Here is a 19260-nt window from a genome sequence, read left to right on the forward strand (position 1 = left end):
TCTAGTATTTCAAAAAACAGTAAAATAGAGTCACTGAAACTTTTTTTAAAGAATTCTTGATTCGTCCTTTTGTTTTTCTATTAATTTTGGGGCTTCTGTTGTTTCTGCAGTCAGCGAGGCTAGGAGTATCATACAGGGAGGTAGAAGACTTGATCCTTGCCTTCAAAGACTTTAGAGTTTGGAGGGAAAAACAAAGTGTTTTCACAGGGGGTACTGTTTGTTACAAATGGTGAGCACTACAAAAAGGTCCCACTTGGATCACAGAGAGAGGAGGGTGTGTCAGAGAAAGCTCACAGAAAGTGACTTGTAAATTAGGGTCAGACGTGTGGGCTGCGTGAGAAGAGCAAGTGAAGGGGACGGAATGGCTCACCCAAGACTGGGGAGGGTACAAATCACAGAATATGTAGGGGGACAGCTTAAGTTTCAGAATAAGACGCATGGAGAGGAATGATGGGAAGTCATTTTGGAAAGACAAGTCTGACATTATGAAGGGCTTTGAAGGGCAAGCTAAAGAGTTCAGTATTTGAACTGGGAGAGGTGGAATTATGCAGCATTTTAAGTTTCATGTTGTGTTGGTAATGTCTCAGCACCTAACATCTATGAACACTGCAAAATAACAGATTGCACATTTCCCATTTATATGACAGTGTTCCCCCGTCCTGAGGGGCTATGTTCCAAGAACACCAGTGGATGCCAGAAACTGCAGATACTACCAACTCCTATGCATACTGTGATTGTTCATATACATATGGACCTATGATAAGGTTTAATTTATAACTTAAGAACAGTAAGATATTAATAATAATAAAAATAATATAATGGAAGCATTATAACAATATACTGTAAGAAATTTTAAGTGAATGTGGTCTCTCTCTCTGACAACCAAGACAGCTACTAAAAGACTACCAGGCAGGTAGCATATCCAGCGTGGAGATGCAGGGCAAAGGGGGGGAGCGGATGGTGAGAGATTTCATCATGCTACTTAGAATGGCAGGCAATTTCAAACATATTAATTTTTTTCATTTCTGGAATTTCACATTCAATATTTGCAGACCTCAGTTGACTCTGGGTAATTGAAACCTTGAAAAGTAAAACAGCAGATAAGAGGGACCTACAGTACATATTTCATTGTCTTATGTACCCTAAAAGTTTCAAAGGTAAGAGCTGAGGGAGAAAATCCCTGCTGGAAGAATCAGAAGAGATGGTTAAACAAAGGCTTTCCAGCTGGTGTGCACACTGTTTATGCCTCGAGATGTTCTTCACTGCGGGGCCAGGGGCAGCCTCAAGCAGCAGACCCAGGGCTGGTCACTTGTTGCTGAGAGCAATTTCCTTGTAGTCTGAACACCTTCTTTAGTTTATCTCAGCAAGCTGTATTTCACCAGCATCATCTGTGTGAGCCAGGACCTGGCTCATGGGCATGCAACCTGTATAGTCCCCAGGCCCCCCACTTAGAATGAACCCCCACCTTATTTAATTCTCTGCTATTGTCATATTGAAATTCTTCATAATTTTTGCACAAGCAAATGCTTAGGAAGCAACGAGCTGCACACAGTCACAAGGCACCCATACATCCGTATAAAAGGGGTTACTGAATTACGAGAGCCGCAGCGCGCTTGTATACCAAAACCAATTCAGAGTGTGAATCTTCGTTATGTTTTTTTCTTCAAAGCCACAGCTTCTTTGGTTGCCACAGGGCTCAGCTAACTATCATTTTTTAGCCTTGTGGTTTTCCAGTTGATAAATTAAGAAGAAACTTCTGTAACATATTTTCTCATTTATAATCTGCCTCCTGGAGCCTGGATACCAGTATCGCTGGGTCTGCACCCCCTGCAGTCCTGTCAAATTAAATTCGGAGAAAAACTTTGGCAATTATTTTCCTAATAAAGGTTCTGAAAAATATAGCTCTGAGTTCGCAAACATCAGGGGCTGCCTGATAAAGTCGTTCTGTTGTGCATTTTCTTTTCTGTGTCAAGATAAATACATAAACCGAATAAGATAACTTTTATTTCTTTCCTTAAGCACAGTTTAGTTTCTTCTCTCCATTCTCTTTACTCTGAGTACTTGTGTGTTTTCCCCTTACCTGTGTTATCATAGCTATTTTTCTACTTACTTGCTTTTCATTTTTATTTTCTCAAACTCAGAGATGACTATAGTCAAATATTCTTGCAAAGCTTAATTTATAAAAATATGGTACCTTCTCCCATCCTCCTTGGTGTCCTCTTTCCTCTCTGTCTCCCAAAGGCAAATACTTAACTTTCAACATTTTTAGTTGATAACCACTTTTTTTTATATTTACCTCTCTGTGTCTCAAAAGCATTTTAAAGAGTGAAATTCATATTTCAGTTTTATCTATTATATTGACTTACCGCTATGGAAGATAAAGATTTAATTTTCTTTCACAAGTTTTCGTGTATTCTCACCCCAGACTTTTCCCTTTTCATCTCTTTTCCCATAGAAAATATCAATATTGTGTTACAGAGTCATGGTTTATGTTATTATGATTATGTAAATATTTTTCATATTGTAAAATGATATTTCTTAATTGAAAAACTTTTTCTCCATTTGAAGCTAATAGTTGTCTCATTTCTAGATTTCTTACTTTTCTTTGTAGCTAAAAACTCTTCAAATACTACCTCTCTGATCTGAATATGCTCCCAGTACATGAACACATACCCAGTATTTCCATTATTTTTGTCTTCCTGGAGACCTCCCTCCGGGCCTCTGAGCTCCTAGCCCTTTCCTCGTGGGTCTGCACCGTTTTAGCATTGTCCTTGGATGAAGTGCCCACTTAAGAGTGGCAAAATTAAGTTGATTTGAAGTTCTTTGTAAGGGTGGAATTTACTGACGGATGGGTTTTAAGATAGAGTGTCTTGGGTGAGTTGTTTGATTGCCAGGCATTCTGATTTAAAGTATTTTTTATATATTCTCCATTGACCTAGTCATATCTACTAGAAGTGAATTTTCTGTTGCTCTAACTGGAAGGAAGGATTCTGGGTGCCAAGGGATTAAAACATCTGAAGAGCTATCAAAACAGCATCTCATTTTAAGTGTGACACTCACCTTTCCATCTATCTGGTGTCTCTCTGCTCAGTATCCACCACCAGTTGTCTTCAGGGATGAAGGAGGGAGGAACAGACACTGTTCACATCAACAGGGTGAGTGAGGGGTTCAGGAAAAGAGACCCCCCAATCAAAATTTCAAGTCCTCCTGTTCCCAGCCCCTCATGTACCCCTACTTTAATAGGTGGCTGCCTTCCTGGGTCTTGTGGTACAAACTGCATTGCTGCTCAGTGTGCCCCCTCTTCTGGCTTAGGTTTTTTTATTTTTTGTTTTTATTAATTAATTTTTGTTACAGATATTTCTCCTTTTTCCCTCACGGATTGCCCCCTCCACCTCCCTCCCTGCTCTGTCCCCAGCTTTGTTGTCCATGTCCACTGTTCATGCATACATGCATATAAGTTCTGTGGTTTATCTCTCCCCCACCAGCCCCTCTTCTGGGGTTTGTCAGTCTGTACCCCACTTCCACATCTCTGGGACCACCCCATTCCTCAGACTGTTATGTTCATTATATTCCACAAATAAGTGAGATCATATGATACTTGTCTTTCTCTGTTTGGCTTGTTTCACTTAGGAGGATACTTTCCAGGTCCCTCCATGTAGTCTCAAAGGATAAGAGATCTTTCTTTCTTACAGCTGCATAGTACTCCATTGTGTATGTGTACCACTGCTTTTTTATCCATTTGTCTACTGATGGACACTTGAGCTGTTTTCAGATCTTAGCTATTGTAAATAGTGCTGCTACAAACATGGGGGTACATATATTCTTCCTGATTGGTGTTTCAGGCTTCTTAGGGTATATTCCTAGAAGTGGGATCACTGGGTCAAATGGAAGTTCAATTTTTCATTTTTTGAGGTAACACCATATTGTTTTCCATAGTGGCTGCACCAGTCTGCATTCCTACCAGCAGTGACTAGAGTCCCCTTTTCTCCACACCCTCGCCAACACTTGTTGTTTGATGATTTGTTGATGGCAGCCATTCTGACAGGTGTGAGGTGATACCTCATTGTTGTTTTAATTTGCATCTCTCTGATGATTAGTGATGTTGAGCATTTCTTTATATGTCTCTTGGCCATTTGTATGTCCTGTTTGGAGAGGTGTCTATTCAGCTCCTCTGCCCATTTTGTAATTGGGTTCTTTGTCTTCCTTTTGTGGAGTTGTATGAGCACTCTCTATATATTGGAAACTAACCCCTTATCTGATATATCATTGGCAATTATGCTCTCCCATACAGTGAGTAGCCTTTCCGTTTTGATGATTGTATCTTTTGCTGTGCAGAAGCTTTGAGTTTGATGTAGTCCCATGTGTTCATTTTCTCCTTTGTTTCTGTTGCCTTAGGTGATGTATCAGTGAAAATTCTGCTGCGTATGATGTCTGAAATTTTGTTGCCTACTGTTTCTTCTAGGATTTTTATGGATTCATGAGTCACATTTAAGTTTTTTATCTATTTTGAGTTTATTCTTGTGTAGGGTGTAAGTTGATGGTCTAGTTTCATTTTTTTGCAGGTAGCTGTCCAATTTTCCCAACACCATTTATTAAAGAGGCTGTCCTTACTCCACTGTATGCTCTTACCACCTTTGTCAAATATTAATTGAGCATATTGCCTTGGGTCCATTTCTGGGTTCTCTATTCTGTTCCACTGGACTATATGCCTGTTCTTGTGCCAGGACCAGGCTATTTTATTACAGTGGCTTTGTAGTATAACCTGAAATCTGGTAATGTGATCCCTCCAACTTTGTTCTTCTTTTTCAAGATTGCTGTGGCTATTCGAGGTCTTTTTTGGTTTTATATGAACTTTTGAAGTACTTGTTCTAATTCTGTGAAGTATGCTGTTGGTATTTTGATGGGGAATGCATTGAATCTATAGATTGCTTTGGGTAGTAGGGACATTTAATGATGTTAGTTCTTCCAATCCATGTACAGGGTATGTGCTTCCACTTTTTTATATCTTCCTCTATTTCTTTTTTCAATGACCTGTAGTTTTCTGCGAATAGGTACTTTATTTCTTTGGTTAAGTTTATTCCTAGGTATCTTAATTTTTTTGCCGCAATGGTAAATGGGATTGTTTTCCTAGTTTCTCTTTCTGTGAGTTCATCACTGGTGTATAAGAATGCCATCGATTTCTTGATGTTAATTTTGTATTCTTCTACTTTTCCAAATTCATTTATTAAGTCAAGTAAATTTTTGATGGAGTCTTTGGGGTTTTCTATGTATAGTATCATGTCATCTGCAAATAATGACAGTTTCACTTCTTCCTTTCCAATTTGGATCCCTTTTATTTTTTCTTCCTGTCTGATTGCTGTGGCTAAGACTTCCAGTACTATGTTAAATAAGAGTGGTGAAAGTAGGCATCCTTGCCTTGTTCCTGTTCTTTAGGGAAATGCTTTTAGTTTTTGCCCATTGAGTATGATGTTGGCTGTAGGTCTTTCATATATGGCCTTTATTATGTCTATATATAATCCCTCTATTGCCATGTTGCTGAGCATTTTTATCAGAAATGGATGCTGGATTTTGTTGAAGGCTTTTTCGGCATCTATTGATATGATCATGTGGTTTTCTTGAATTTTTTGAAATAGTTTGAAGTGAATGGGTATTCATTCTTCTTTGAATGTTTGGTAAAACTCCCCTGTGAAGCCATCGGGGCCTGGGCTTTTGTTTGCTGGGAGAGTCTTGATTACATCTTCAATTTCTTCTGTTGTTATTTGCCTGTTCAAGTTTTCTATCTCTTCCTGGTCCCGTTTTAGCAGACTATGTGTTTCTAGAAATTAGTCCATTTCACTTAGATTGTCAAATTTGCTGCCATATAATTGTCCATAGTAGTTGTTAATGATCTTTTGTATATCTGTGGTGTCAGTTGTTACTTCTCCTCTTTCATTTCTGATTTTGTGTATTTGGGTTCTCTCTCTTTGTTTCTTGGTGAATCTAGCTAATGGTCCATCAATCTTGTTTATCTTTTTGAAAAACCAGCTCTTTGTTTCATTGATCCTTTGAATTGTTTTTTTTTTTTTTTTGGTCTCTATGTCGTTTATTTCTGCTCTTATCTTTACTATTTCCTTCCTTCTACTTGCTCTGAGGTTTTCTTTTTGTTTGCTCTCTAGTTCTTTAAGTTGTGAGGTTAGATAGTCTATTAGAGATTTTTCTTGTTGAGGTAGACCTGTAGTGCTATGAACTTCCCTCTCAGAACTGCTTTTGCTGCATCCCATATTTTCTGTTGTTGTGTGTTCATTTTCATTGGTTTCCAGGAAGTTTTTAATTTCTTCCTTGATCTCTTCGGTATCCTATTCATTGTTTAATAACATGCTATTTAGCTTCCATGTGTTCGAATGTCTTTGTATGTTCTTCATCAATTGATTTCTAGTTTCATTCCATTGTGATCTGAGAAGATGCTTGATATGATTTCAGCCTTCTTGAATCTGTAGAGACTTAGTTTGTGTTCTAACATGTGGTCTGTATTTGAGAATGTCCCATGTGCACTTGAGAAGAATATGACTTCTGTAGTATTGGGGTGTAATTCTCTGTAGATATCTATTAAATCCATTTGGTCTAGTGCTTCATTTAGAATCTCTATTTCCTTGCAAATTTTTTGTTTAGAGGATCCATCCAGTGATGTCAGCGGGGTGTTGAAGTCCCCTGCTATGATTGTATTGCTATCTATTTCTCCTTTGAAGTCCTTCATAAGTTTTTTAATATATTTTGGTGCTCCTATATTGGGTGCATATATGTTTATCAAGGTTATATCTTCCTGTTGGATAGATCTTTCAATATTATGTAGTGGCCTTCTTTGTCTCTGGTTATTGCCTTCATTTTAAAATCTATTTTATCAGATATGAGTATTGCTACCCCAGCTTTTTATTCCTCTCAGTTCACTTGGAAAATTTTTTCCATCCCTTCACTTTCAACCTATGTGAGTCTTTTGTTGTGAGGTGGGTCTCTTGTAAACAACATATAGATGAGTCATGCTTTATTATCCCATCAGCTACTCCGTGTCTTTTATGGGAGCATTCAATCCATTTACATTTAAGGTGGTTATTTATATGTACTCATTTATTGCCATTTTTGTTTAGTGTGGTTCTATTTTTCTTCCGATTTCTCCTGCTAATTACAGCAGTCCTTTTAACATTTCTTGCAGTGTTGGTTTGGTTCTAATGTATTCCCTTAGCCTTTTTTTTCCTGAGAAGCGCTTTATTTAACCTTCTATTTTGAATAATACCTTGCTGGGTAGAGTAGTCTTGGATTCAGATTCTTGTTTTTCATGACCTTGATTACCTCATGCCATTCCCTTCTGGCCTGTAGAGTTTCTGTTGAGAAGTCAGCTGAGAGCCTTATGGGGTTTTCTTTGTAGGTAACCTATTGCTTCTCTCTTGCTGCTTTTAGGATACTCTCTTTATCTTGAATTTTTGGCACTTTGATTACTATGTGTCTTGGTGTGGGCTTGTTTGGGTTCTTCTTACTTGGCGCTCTCTGTGTTCTTGAACTTGAATACCTTCTTCCTTCACCAAATTAGGGAAGTTTTCTGTCACTATTTATTCAAATATATTCTCTAACCCTTGCTCATTTTCTTCTTTTTCGGGGACTCCTATGATGCGCATGTTATTACGTTTCCAGTTGTCCCACAGTTCTTTTAAGCTGTTTTCCTGTTCTTTAATTATTTTTTCCTTTTGGTTTTCTAATTGGTTGATTTTTTTCTACCCTATCTTCCAATTCACTGATCTGGTCCTCAGCTTCCCCTACTCTGATATTTAGACTTTCCAATGTGTTTTTTATTCATGCTATGTCATTCTTCATTTCTTCTTGGTGTTTTTTAATTTCCAACTGGTTGATTTTCAACATTTCTATGTCTTTACTCATGGTGCTCATGTCCTTACACATGCTGTTGGGCTTCCTCAAGATCATGGCTCTGAATTCTAGTTCTGTTAACTTGCTTAACTCTACCTCATTTATCTCCTCTTCGTTTGAGGTCTCTTGTTCTTTCATTTGGCTTTTGTTTCTGTTTTTCACCATTTTGTCTATCACAGTGGGCTTTGGAGCCTGCCAAACTTTCCCTGTGGGTGTTGGTGTTCTGCTGTTTGTGGCTCCCTCTCCTGGGTTTGGATGAGGCAGGGAGGACCCACGTTAAATACCACTGTCAAGTCTTAACTTTTCTGGTTACAGTTGCTAGCCCAGGGAATGGTAGTTAACCTCTAGATTTTTTGCCTGGAGGCTATTAGTAGAGGTCACCTGAAGAACATTTGTTTCTGAGTTGAATGAAAAACTCCCTCAGGTGCTCAATGTAAGAGGATTTCCCGAGGGTGGGGCAGCTGCTTGTTGTTAATGGGCCTCAATTAGCATTTCAGTGGCCACCAGGTGGGGTTGAATCTCTGAGAGAGGGGCTGCTGCCTCTCCTCAGGGCCCTGGGTAGGAGTAAGATGACCACCGTCCTGCGTGGCTGCACTCAGCAAAAGCTCTGAGCACCCTCCAAATCCTGAGTGTCCCCACACTGTTCCAGTCCAGTCTGCCTTCCCTCTGCCGGAGTCCAAGGTGAGTGGCTGCTGCCAATTTACCCTCTGTCGGGCTCTGCGCTGTGGAGTTGCCTGGGACTTTAACCTGAGGGCGCCGCTCCCAGCTAATCTCTGCCAAGGCTGCTGCAGCTCCCAGCCGAGGGCATAGCTCCCGGCTGAGGTTGTAAGACCCCGCTGAGGCAGCTGCTCGTCCCAGCCCAGGGCGTAACACCCTGCTGAGGGTGCAGGACCCAACCGAGGCAGCTGCTGGACCCAGCTGAGGGCGCAGCTTCTAGCTGAGTCCGCTGGTCCCACCCAGGCCGCTGTGAACCCTGGGCTCCCCGCCCCCTCTCGCGTCCTCGCAAGCCTACCAGGATTGAGTCAGTGTCCCTGGTTATGTGGTCCTCCAAGCTGCCTTTCAGTTGCCCCTTCCTGACGATTTGTCTTTATTTTCGTTGTAATTCCAGTTTGGTCCTGGGAGATGGTCTGTGTAGCTCCATTCACTCCGCCACCATTTTTTCTGCTTTCCTGGCTTAGGTTTTGATCTCCTTGGTCTGTTATATCAGTTGACAATTATTCATTTGCTTTATTGCTTGTAGAATCTTATTGTTTTGTTATTCTCTTGGTTCATGTAGATTTATGCTTTATTTTATTCTTTTTTTTTTTGTCATTTCAGTGGAGAATGGAGGTAAGTGTGTGTATACAATCTGCTATCATTAACAAGGATTCAAAATAACATTCGGATTGAATTTTTATTAAGTATCTCAAATCACTTTTTTAAAATATGATTTTATTGATTTTTTAGAGAAAGAGGAAGGGAGAAAGAATCATCTATATGAGAAACATCAATCATCTGCCTCCTGCGCCCCCTACTGGGGATTGAGCTTAAAATCCAGGCATGTGCCCCGACAAGGAATTGAACCAGGACCTCTCAGTCCATGGGACAGTGTTCAGTCCACTGAACCACACAGGCTGGGTTCAAATCATTTTTAATAAGTAACAAAATACATTACCACTCATAATTTAAATACTTGTTACAAAATAAATTACCACTCATAATTTAAATACTTGTTACAAAAGAAGATTTTATTCGAGTGTTTTAATGTCCCTTGACAAAGGATTCTGTTCCTTCCTCTTTTGAATACAGATGGGAGCTTCAGGCAAAACCGATCAAACCTCACCTCTCTGCTGGTACAGCCGATCTCAGCCGCGCTCGCTGCAAAACTCACCTCTTCGTCCAGAGAGGGGACCAAAAACGGAGTCTGTAGCCCTCTAGAACTCCCACTTACCGGTACCGTATCTAACGTCTTCTTGTGTGTCTTGTCTTTTTTTTGTAAGGACCCTGATCATTTCTAATCTCTTAAATTGCCATGTTTAGGATTGTGCTTAAAAATGTATTTATTTTTGAGGACGGGAGCATTTATCTTTTCTGGCTCTTTAAGGGACGTTTATGGAAGGTAATTTTGATAAAGACTGAGAGCTGGCCAACCTGAGAGGCTGGAAAACGAGGAAACGCATTTTGGGCTGCAGTAAAGACAAGCCGCTTTACAAATGCAGCGTTTTGTACTTTCATGAAAATCTGCTTAGCCTAGCTTCCCGGTTTCAGCCTCAGCAGCGTGGTGCCTGCCAAGATTCAGTGGATAGCAGTCAGCTATCTGGGCTACGGAGTCCTCGCGTAGAAAGCATTAAAGCCTAATTCCTGCAATTGACTGAAAAAGCCCTCTGTCTTTCCGCGTCATTGCCCGCGAGATGCTGCCTGTGCTGTGGTGCGGGTTGTCAGGCCTTGTTGGACCACGTAGGACAACGCGAAGTTGGGCAGCTACCTGTGCGGGGTGCAAGCTGCGCCTCTTCCTTCTGCCTCCGGCTTCAGCGTTGGAATTCCGAAGAGGAGCCTCTCCTTACGTGTTGTTAACTGTGTTTGCAGGCGCTGTGAAATTCAACTTGGGGTGCTCTGTGTTTGTGTCCAGACCTAGAGGCTCAACTACCCTTGTTTTATTGCATCTGTTTTTCTCTTGACAACAAAAGCATTTTAAAAAATGTTTTGAAGAAGCCTAAAAAAAAAAAAAAAAAAAAAAAATCTGAAAACATGGGGAATTTCCCTGTGGTAGAGACATAGCTTTTCAAAGTTCTATAGATTGAGAGCCTCCTACACTGATTATTGGCTGGGCAAAGTGGGAAATATCGATAACTATGATCAGCCGATGTCCTCGTGTAGGGAAAGCACTGGACTTCTGTAAGACTAGATTTAATTAATTGATTAATTAATTCAGTAAATATTCAGAACCCTCCCGTACCTGCCACTGTCCTGCCTCAGTGAGTGGTTGGCCCCCCGCTGGCCATGTAGCACCTCCCGGCTGGGAGCCTCTGCATCTGCATCTACAGAATGAGGTCTCACTTTCTAGAATCTCAAGTTATCCTGAGAATTCAATCATGATGGACATCTGAGTACTTCCGTATATGTAAAAATGTATGTTAACAACTATCTTCCTTATCAAATAACTATATCAATATGTTCCACAATATGTCAAATGTCTGCACTATCATGGCAGAGCTAAGCAAAATAGCACTCTCCAGCTACTTCTCTACAATAACTTAGCAACACATATGAAGCTTAGAAGTAATATAGCAATGTACACTTAAACCTGTTCATAACTCTAATGTTAAAGGAGCAGCAAGATGGGCCTGCTTTCCAAGGAATTATGCTATATCAACTTTTTTTCATGGATATAGTAATTATCATTGGTTTTAGAAAAGTTCAGACAGAGATGTATGTAAATTGAGATGATATTTCATGTTATAATGGGTCTTTCTTTCATCATTTCTTTTTTTTTATTTTTTATTTATTTCTTATCCTCACCTGAGGACACTTTTTCATTCGTTGTTCAGATAGAGTAGGAGGGAGAGAGAGAGAGAGAAACATCGATGTGAAAGGGACACATCGAGTGGCTGCCACTCGCACGACCAACCAGGGCCGGGGACAAACTGCAACCGAGGTATATGCCCTTAGCCGGAACCGAACCCGGGTCTCTCCAGACCGCAGGCCGACGCTCTAACTGCTGAGCCAAACTGGCCAGGGCTCTTTCATCATTTCTAATACAAAGTATTACATTTAGACTTTCCAAAGATTGATTGACCAGTCTGAGTGAGTTGTTAAACTTAAACTAATCTTAAATACAGAAAAATGACACTTTACCACAATGCTTTGGACAATAATAATCATGATACAGCCAAGGTAAAAAAACTTTTAAGTTTTCTCATAAATACATAAACACACTTGTTGCTCACTATGACATATATCAGAAGAGATCATGAAAAAGATACAGAATGAGATACTTTATTTTAAAGCAATGACAGCAATATTTGTAGTTTGTAAAGCATATTATAATTATATCTTACTATTAAATGTTCTAAGTATAGCCCTGAGTTTTAGTGTAGGAAAATTTTCACTCAGAAATTTAGTCAAAAGTACATTAAATATGTATGCAAATCAACTATTTATTTTACCTATTTCACCCTATATACACCGAATCTAAAGTCTGGACATCAGTAATGAAAATTTGCCTATCATATTTGTTTTCTTAGCATCCATTTACCCCTCTCCCATTTTCAACTGTTGCCAACATTTCCCAGAAATATAGTATGAGTACTTTTGACCACAGCCCAAGCTACAGAAGCATATTCTGATTAGCGAAAGTTTATTGCATATTACATCAAGCATATTATGATTGGCTCAAGATCTAACTCTAGCCAAATGGGGCCTAGTCTCATCTGGACTTTGAGCCATGACTCACTTTAACACTAGAGCTGCACAAGAAAGCATGTAGCCTTGGGCTATTTTGGTGGCTTTTTTGGGACCTTGAGAATATAGTCTTACCTAAGAACGGAGCCAACAAGCAAGGTATAGGTGAATGAACAATGGGGATATGGAAAGAAAGAGAGAGAGAGAGAGAGAGAGAGAGAGAGAGAGAGAGAAGTAGGGAAGGAGGGAGATTGACAGAAGGAAAGAGAGAATCTTGTCCTCAGTATTTGAGTTATAAAGCCTTGTCTGAAACCAAATCTACTGAACAAGCCATTTATATGAGTCAGTACATCCTCCCCCACCTTGTTTCAGTAAATTTATGCTAGATTTTCAGGTTTTTTTGGCAACCCAAAGTTATGTAACTGATACAGACCATAAAACTTTGAACAGAGGAAGTCTCTACATTCATGAAGTAGGCTCAGCAAAGTGAGGTGGGGAGTGTGGCGTTTTTGTAAAAAGCACTGAGAGAACGATGAGTTGCATGAGGCATAGAAAAAAGGCAGAATAAAAGCCTTGCGCATATATATAGTTTGCATTGACTAGATAATTCAATATTGACTGTATCATTTTTTCATAGTCTTATATTTTGTAGGTCTTACCTAGTGGTCTAATATGTTATCAGTCTTTGTCCTTGAGAATCAACCAAAATATGGAAATTTCAATGATCAGATATCAATCTAAGCTTCTGGTTAAAAACCATGGATATATTTACATTTTAAAAAGGAGAAGAGAAAGTATAAAATCTATTAATGTAATTTAGGGTGAAAATATAAATGTATTAAGTGTAAAGAAACAATTTAATATTTTATGAATCACTTTTGATGAATAGAAAAATGACTGTTTCTAAGTTGCGTGAAATATGACGTCATTAGTGATGACTGATGACAAGTTTTACATAAGTAAATTTGGGTCATATCTCCTCATATGAATATACATATAGTGTGTGTGTATGTGTATGTGTATATATATAAATATATATATATACTTACATATATATAATAACTATTTTCCTAGTCAAAATTTTATATATTTTAATGAAAATTACTTTTATTAGAATAATATAATGTCTACTGATAATGTTTATTATTTTTATATATTTCAAAGATTTATATTTCTAATTTGTTAAAGCTACTTGAACATACACATTATCATTTCTTCAGCAGATATTTAAAATGATGTATTGGACCTATTATCCCTAACTGTTGCTATACTAAAATTTATTGGCAAGTAGAACATTTTAGCTTTTCAGGAAATATCCATTAACTAAAAATGTTAATATAGTTGAATCCAGCATTATTTGTTTATTTTGTTTCATATGAGACCAGTCAACCTGTTCAGAGTAGCCCCAAGGGAGAATTCCTCAAATGTTAAAAAAAAAAAGTTAAGAAAATAGAAATCTTGTTTGAGAGAAGAGTGGACTTTAATAAATTCCAGACAACAACAGATAAGAAAATACCCAGAACATGGCATAAAAATTAAATTTGTTCAGATGACTTGTATATAGCATACATGTAAATATGGTGGCCAGTTTTTTTTAAAAAAATTTATTGTTGAAAGTGTCACAGGTGTCCCCTGTATATAAGGTGTCCCACTCTTTATACACAAAATTTCAGTGAGCTAGAATACTTTAGGAAAGAGTGATCGGCATTGTGACAAATACAAGCTAGGTGTTAGGAGTCACTGAGCTGTGCAGTGGTGACACCCCAATTTTATGGCTCTTCAAGCAGTCAGTTGCGAAGTGAACCTAGGAGTATAGGCTGGAAACTGATGACAGAGTATTCGTAGAACTAAAGATCAGCCTTCATGAGCTGCCAGTCTGAAGTCCTTGGACAAAAGGAGAAAAAATAAAAGCTTCAGAAATCACTTTGAAGGACTGTTCATCAAGGCTCTTAAACAGAGTGAATATAGGTGGGAAACCTATTGTCCAAAGTCAACAGAAAGTACAGTCAATTCTCTGTATCCTGGGGAGTGCAGCTGGGTTAACCGAGGGGACACGGATCTGTCATTCACCCAGAACTTGTCAAATTTCCGGCTTTCTGTCTCGACGGTTTTGATTTTAGGAAATGGTTCAGCTTTGATTCAGTCCAGAGTTTTGTTTGTTTGCTAAAAGGCAGAAAGACAACCTGAGATGTACACTTTGAAGAAAAATTACTTTAACAAGTGCTATCCAATTTTCAGTGTTTCTCAGCAGTTTTTACAGGTTCGTGCATTCTTCTCACATCATTTCTCAGGTACCTGTCGCTCCTTTCAAATTACAGCAGCTCTAACTAAACTTTGTAGTATATATATGTGATAAAATCTCTTTAAGTAAAACCCTATCTTTATATTTTGATGATCCTTTTCTCACAATGGGTTAACATCGTCATTTACTAACCTAGAAACTGCCAGAGAGTCCTCAATGACTTTCCAGTTCTATATTCTGCTATTCCCTTCAGGTGTCCAATTTTTCTCACTATTATTCTGCTCAATAGTATACAAATATGTCTCGCACATTTGTGTTTCTATGCTATAAAACCCAAGTGTTCCCTACAGCTCAATGAAAATGCTGTCCTCTCCATAAAAAGCCCTTTAGGGTTCTACTCAAGTTAGAAGGAGCCTCACCTGACTCTCTCTGCCGTTCTTTGGGCACTGAAACGGTACTTGACATCGTGGTATGATTCTGAGGTAGAGTGTAAGCAACTTAGATTTTCACTAGCATGTACTGTTTACACTTTGTAAGATTTTCATTCTGGCCTGGCCAGTGTGGCTCAGTGGTTGAGCATTGACCCATGAACCAAGAGGTCACTGTTTTGATTCCTGGTCAGGGCACATGCCCAGGTTGTGGGCCCAATCCCCAGTGGGGGGCATGCAGGAGGCAGACAACTGACATTTTCTTTCATCAATGTTTCTCTCTCTCTGTCTCCCCTTCTCCCTTCTTCCTTCTCTAAAATCCATAAAGAAAAAGAAAAGATTTCAATTCATTGAGGTCTCCTTTGTGATCCAGGAAAAAGAATAGGCACTGTGTGGTTGTCAGGTGTTTAGTTCTGTACAGATTCATTTAGCCTAAATTCCTTAATCAGGTCATTTAATTATTCTATATCTTATTATTAGTTTTAAAATCTCTTACTGTGAGTATAGATTTTTCTGTTTTACCATGTACTTCTGTCAATTTTTGATTTATATATTTTTGAGGTCATTTCTTAGGTGTTTATAAATTCAAATATATCATATTCCTGGATAGTTATAATACTTATCAAATTAAGTGATCTTTTTTTATATCTATAAGGCTTGTCTTAAATTTGATTTGATCTGCTATTAATTTAATTACTTTAGATTTACTAGTAACTTTATGCTGTATCTTTTCAACTTTCAACCTTTCTGTATCTTTCTCTTTTGGTGTATAATGTCAATAGGAATCAATTGTGCTTTAAATACAATCTGGTCATCTTTAACTGGAGCATCTAGTCCCTTCCATTTAATGTGATTACTGATGCATTCATGCTTGTACTTTTCATGTAAATTTGGGTTTCTTGTTTATACCTCCTATTATGTTTTCCTTTTGTTTTATTTTTTCTCTTTAGATTTAGATTTTTATTATATTTCTCTCTCCTATTTGAGAAGTTATAAAAATGTTTTGTATACTCTTAGAGTTACCCTAGAGTTATAACTTTTTAGGGATTCCATGTTCCTGTTCTGCTTTGTGCAGGTTCATTTCTTTGCGGTTCCTTGGAAGGCAGCGGGGAGAGCAGTTCCTTAGGCTCCCTGCTTTGTGGGAAAAGTCTCTTTTCAGAGCCACTTTCTTCTCTCCACCTTGGGCCGGCCCAGCGCTTTTCCTCCTGACCTTTGCGTCTGATGAGGCCATGGAAACGAAAGTGTCCCCAGGCTCAGTAAATTCCCTCAAGGTGAAATCCGCTTTATTGCTTCATCTATCTGGGTTCCTGTCACAACTTACATTGTACCTAGCGAGTCCTTATTTTCTTATGTTCTTAGATGCTGTTAGCAAGATTTGATTTGTATGTTATTCTGCATTGTGAGTTTTTCAGTTGGAGGGTTGGTCTGAATTTCCTAACCCACCCTATTACTAGAAGAGAAACCTGTATCCTCCTCTCCATCCAGTTATTTCTTGACAACACATATGAATGACTCAGCGAATATGCCTCGACTGGTCGACATAGAGACTAGGTTGTCATCAGGAAATCATTGGTATAATAAAAATGTGAAACTCAAGGGAATTTAGTCAAGGACCTATGCACAAGTAGGAATAAGTAAAGGAAAACAGAAAAAGAATGGTGACTAGAATAAGGCTAACAATTTTGACTACCTTTAAACGTGAAGGGACAAGAAGAGAACATAGTTATAGGCTGTCAAGTCCTTGAACTACAGGAGGAGGCAGTCTAACTGGAGCTTGACTTTGAAGGACGCATTCACTGCCAGCAACTTCCCGGCCAGGGAGGGGGGTGAAAACTAAATAGTCTTTGTGTTGCAACCTGCTGATTACTTGATGTCTTCCATTGGCTAACCACAACCTTACGCCAAAAGTAAAGGAGCCAGGTAGATGTACTCATCACAGGTCAGTCTGCTGGGGCACAGGCCTGGATGAAGGGTGAAGAGAGATCGTCGAGCAAGTGGAAAATAGGCAGTACAGATAGTGTCGTGAAGTTGATTCATCTTCTGACTAATTTGATGATGTCTTTTGTAGAATGGTTTGGTAGAGAGATACAGACAATCTATTAATGAATTTTCACTCTTAATAAGAGATACAAAGAACACCAAAGTTAGTTTTTCTGGAGTTAATATTTTTCAAATGTTTTCTATTTAAATAGTTTTCCTAATTAAAAATAATATTTAATTAAACTTTCAATATTTTTTTCAAACACATGCACATTCACAAGTGTACATGCAGATGTGTATGTGTATGTGTGAATATGTGTGTTGAGACTCAGGTCATAGCTACTATGGCCTAAAGGTGTGTGGTGAGAGAGACCAAGCAAAATGTTTTCATATTTGCATGCTAGTCTTGCTGTTTCTGAACCAAACTTTTACAGTACCAAATCAGATTTGGGGAGTATTCGTGCATACTTTTATTTTTATTTTTTAAAATGCATTTTCTCTTATTAGACAAGCAGTTAATATTTACTACATTAAAAAAATAGGTGAACAAAAATATGAAAAAAACAACAACACATATTGTATTAGTCATTTTGAGCTTCCAAGATACCAGAAACTGTATTGATTAAACAACAGGCGTTTATTTCTCACAGTGCTAAAGGATAAATCCTTCTAGATTCATATATACATATATACAAGTATATTTATTACCAAAATGAGATCATATTATTTATACATGTATATATTATTTTGCAATTTGTCTAATTAACTATCTGTATTTTCCATACTTTTTAAAGAAAAAAATACAAATTATATTAAATTGAACTATTCATCCGATCTCTTTGGAGCTTTCATCCAAACCACAATCTAATCCAGGCTTACAAATTATATATCTTCTAATCTAGATGATCCTTTTTTTGTTCTCTTGACACTGACTTGCCTATGGGATCAGATCAGTTGTCCTCCCTTCTCAATTTGTGGAGTGCTTCTCTGTGATCTTTTTAAACTAGTTCTTGTATCGCTTGTATTTCCAGGAAACTAGAAATTAATTCTTAAGTTTTATACTAGACATTTTATTATTGTGATTAGTGTTTTTGAATACATGAATGTTTAATTTCCATAAATAAGCAATGTATTTTATTCCCTTGTACTTTTTTAAATCTAGCACTCTGTAGTTAGTATCTATCCATGCTGTCGTGTGTGCGTTACCCCATGGCACATGGGCTCTATATAATATGTAGAAGAGTAGCTTTACTCCATTTAATACATCAATTACTCCAAAAATAGATACCCATGTCACCTTCACTCTGTGTTACCAAACAATATATGTTTAAAGTTCTTCATGCTAGTTTTCATTTCTATAACAACATAAATGTATGACCTTCTTGTGTCATATTCTATTGATAAGTTTGATATCAATCTGGTACTTTTTTTTTGTAAGTGATCTGCTTTTTCACTTTGGGAACTTTTAGTTTGTTTGGGCCTTTTATTCTCTTAAATTTCACTATAAATAAATAAATGTGGTTTTCCATTTTTTCTGGAAAATTATTATTATTGTTAATGTTATATCAATAATAATTATTGTCATATAATGTCAAATATCAAGAAGCAAAATATTATTATTATTATCAACATCATTATTTCCTCAACTATCTTCTCTCCTCCACTTGTGTTTTTGTATTCTGGTATTCTTTGTAGAACTCTTTTTATATCCACTGTATTTTTTAATTGTACTTTCAAATGTCCTCTTTTTATCTTTTTCTGTGGTTCCCTGGAAAAATTCTCAATCTGATGTAACTCTTGAATTTATTTTTCAGTTACATCTATTACTGTTGCCAGAGGAAAGAGTAATCTTCCACAGTAGTGCAGGGAATGCATTTCAGGGGTACAAGCGCAGGAGGATTTGAGGTACAGTGGCAAGCTTTATCAGAGCAAAAACAAAGGAAAGGCTCAGGCGATGTCTCATTCACAACCGGGGCTCAGCTCCTTCAATCTGCAGAAGAAGTCCAGTCTCTGGGGTTGCAGGCCTGTACTTATCCCCCCACGCTCAAGGTGAAGGCCGGGACCCAGAGCTGCTGTGACATTAGCCTGGCATTCAAGGCCCTGGTAGGCCACACAGTCTCTGTTCCCTTCCAGCCCACAGTCATTGCTGCTCTTTGGGCTGCACTGCTGTTAAAGAGAGAGAGTGCCTTGGGCCTTTGTTAAGCTTTGATTATATTTCCTTGGACTTCTGAAAAAGTGGGCTTTTTTTCAAATGATCCAATCTCTTTCCTGGATCTTCTGGGGTTTCATGCCCTTATCCTATCCAGTCTCTTTCCCAGGCTAGACTCCTCCCTTTTA

General features: G+C 38.2%; 1 protein-coding gene across 1 annotated transcript in view; it reads left to right on the top strand.

Annotated features, from left to right (window-relative positions):
• NAALADL2 (N-acetylated alpha-linked acidic dipeptidase like 2) overlaps positions 1-19260 on the top strand; it is an 881081-nt gene that overhangs the window by 524680 nt on the left and 337141 nt on the right. The window contains exon 6 of the mRNA XM_036243146.1: positions 9682-9825. Within this exon, the coding sequence (XP_036099039.1) occupies positions 9682-9825 (144 nt within the window). The remainder of the gene's footprint in view (positions 1-9681; positions 9826-19260) is intronic.

Source organism: Molossus molossus, unplaced genomic scaffold (assembly GCF_014108415.1).
Source record: "Molossus molossus isolate mMolMol1 unplaced genomic scaffold, mMolMol1.p scaffold_m16_p_5, whole genome shotgun sequence".
Classification (NCBI taxonomy): domain Eukaryota; kingdom Metazoa; phylum Chordata; class Mammalia; order Chiroptera; family Molossidae; genus Molossus; species Molossus molossus.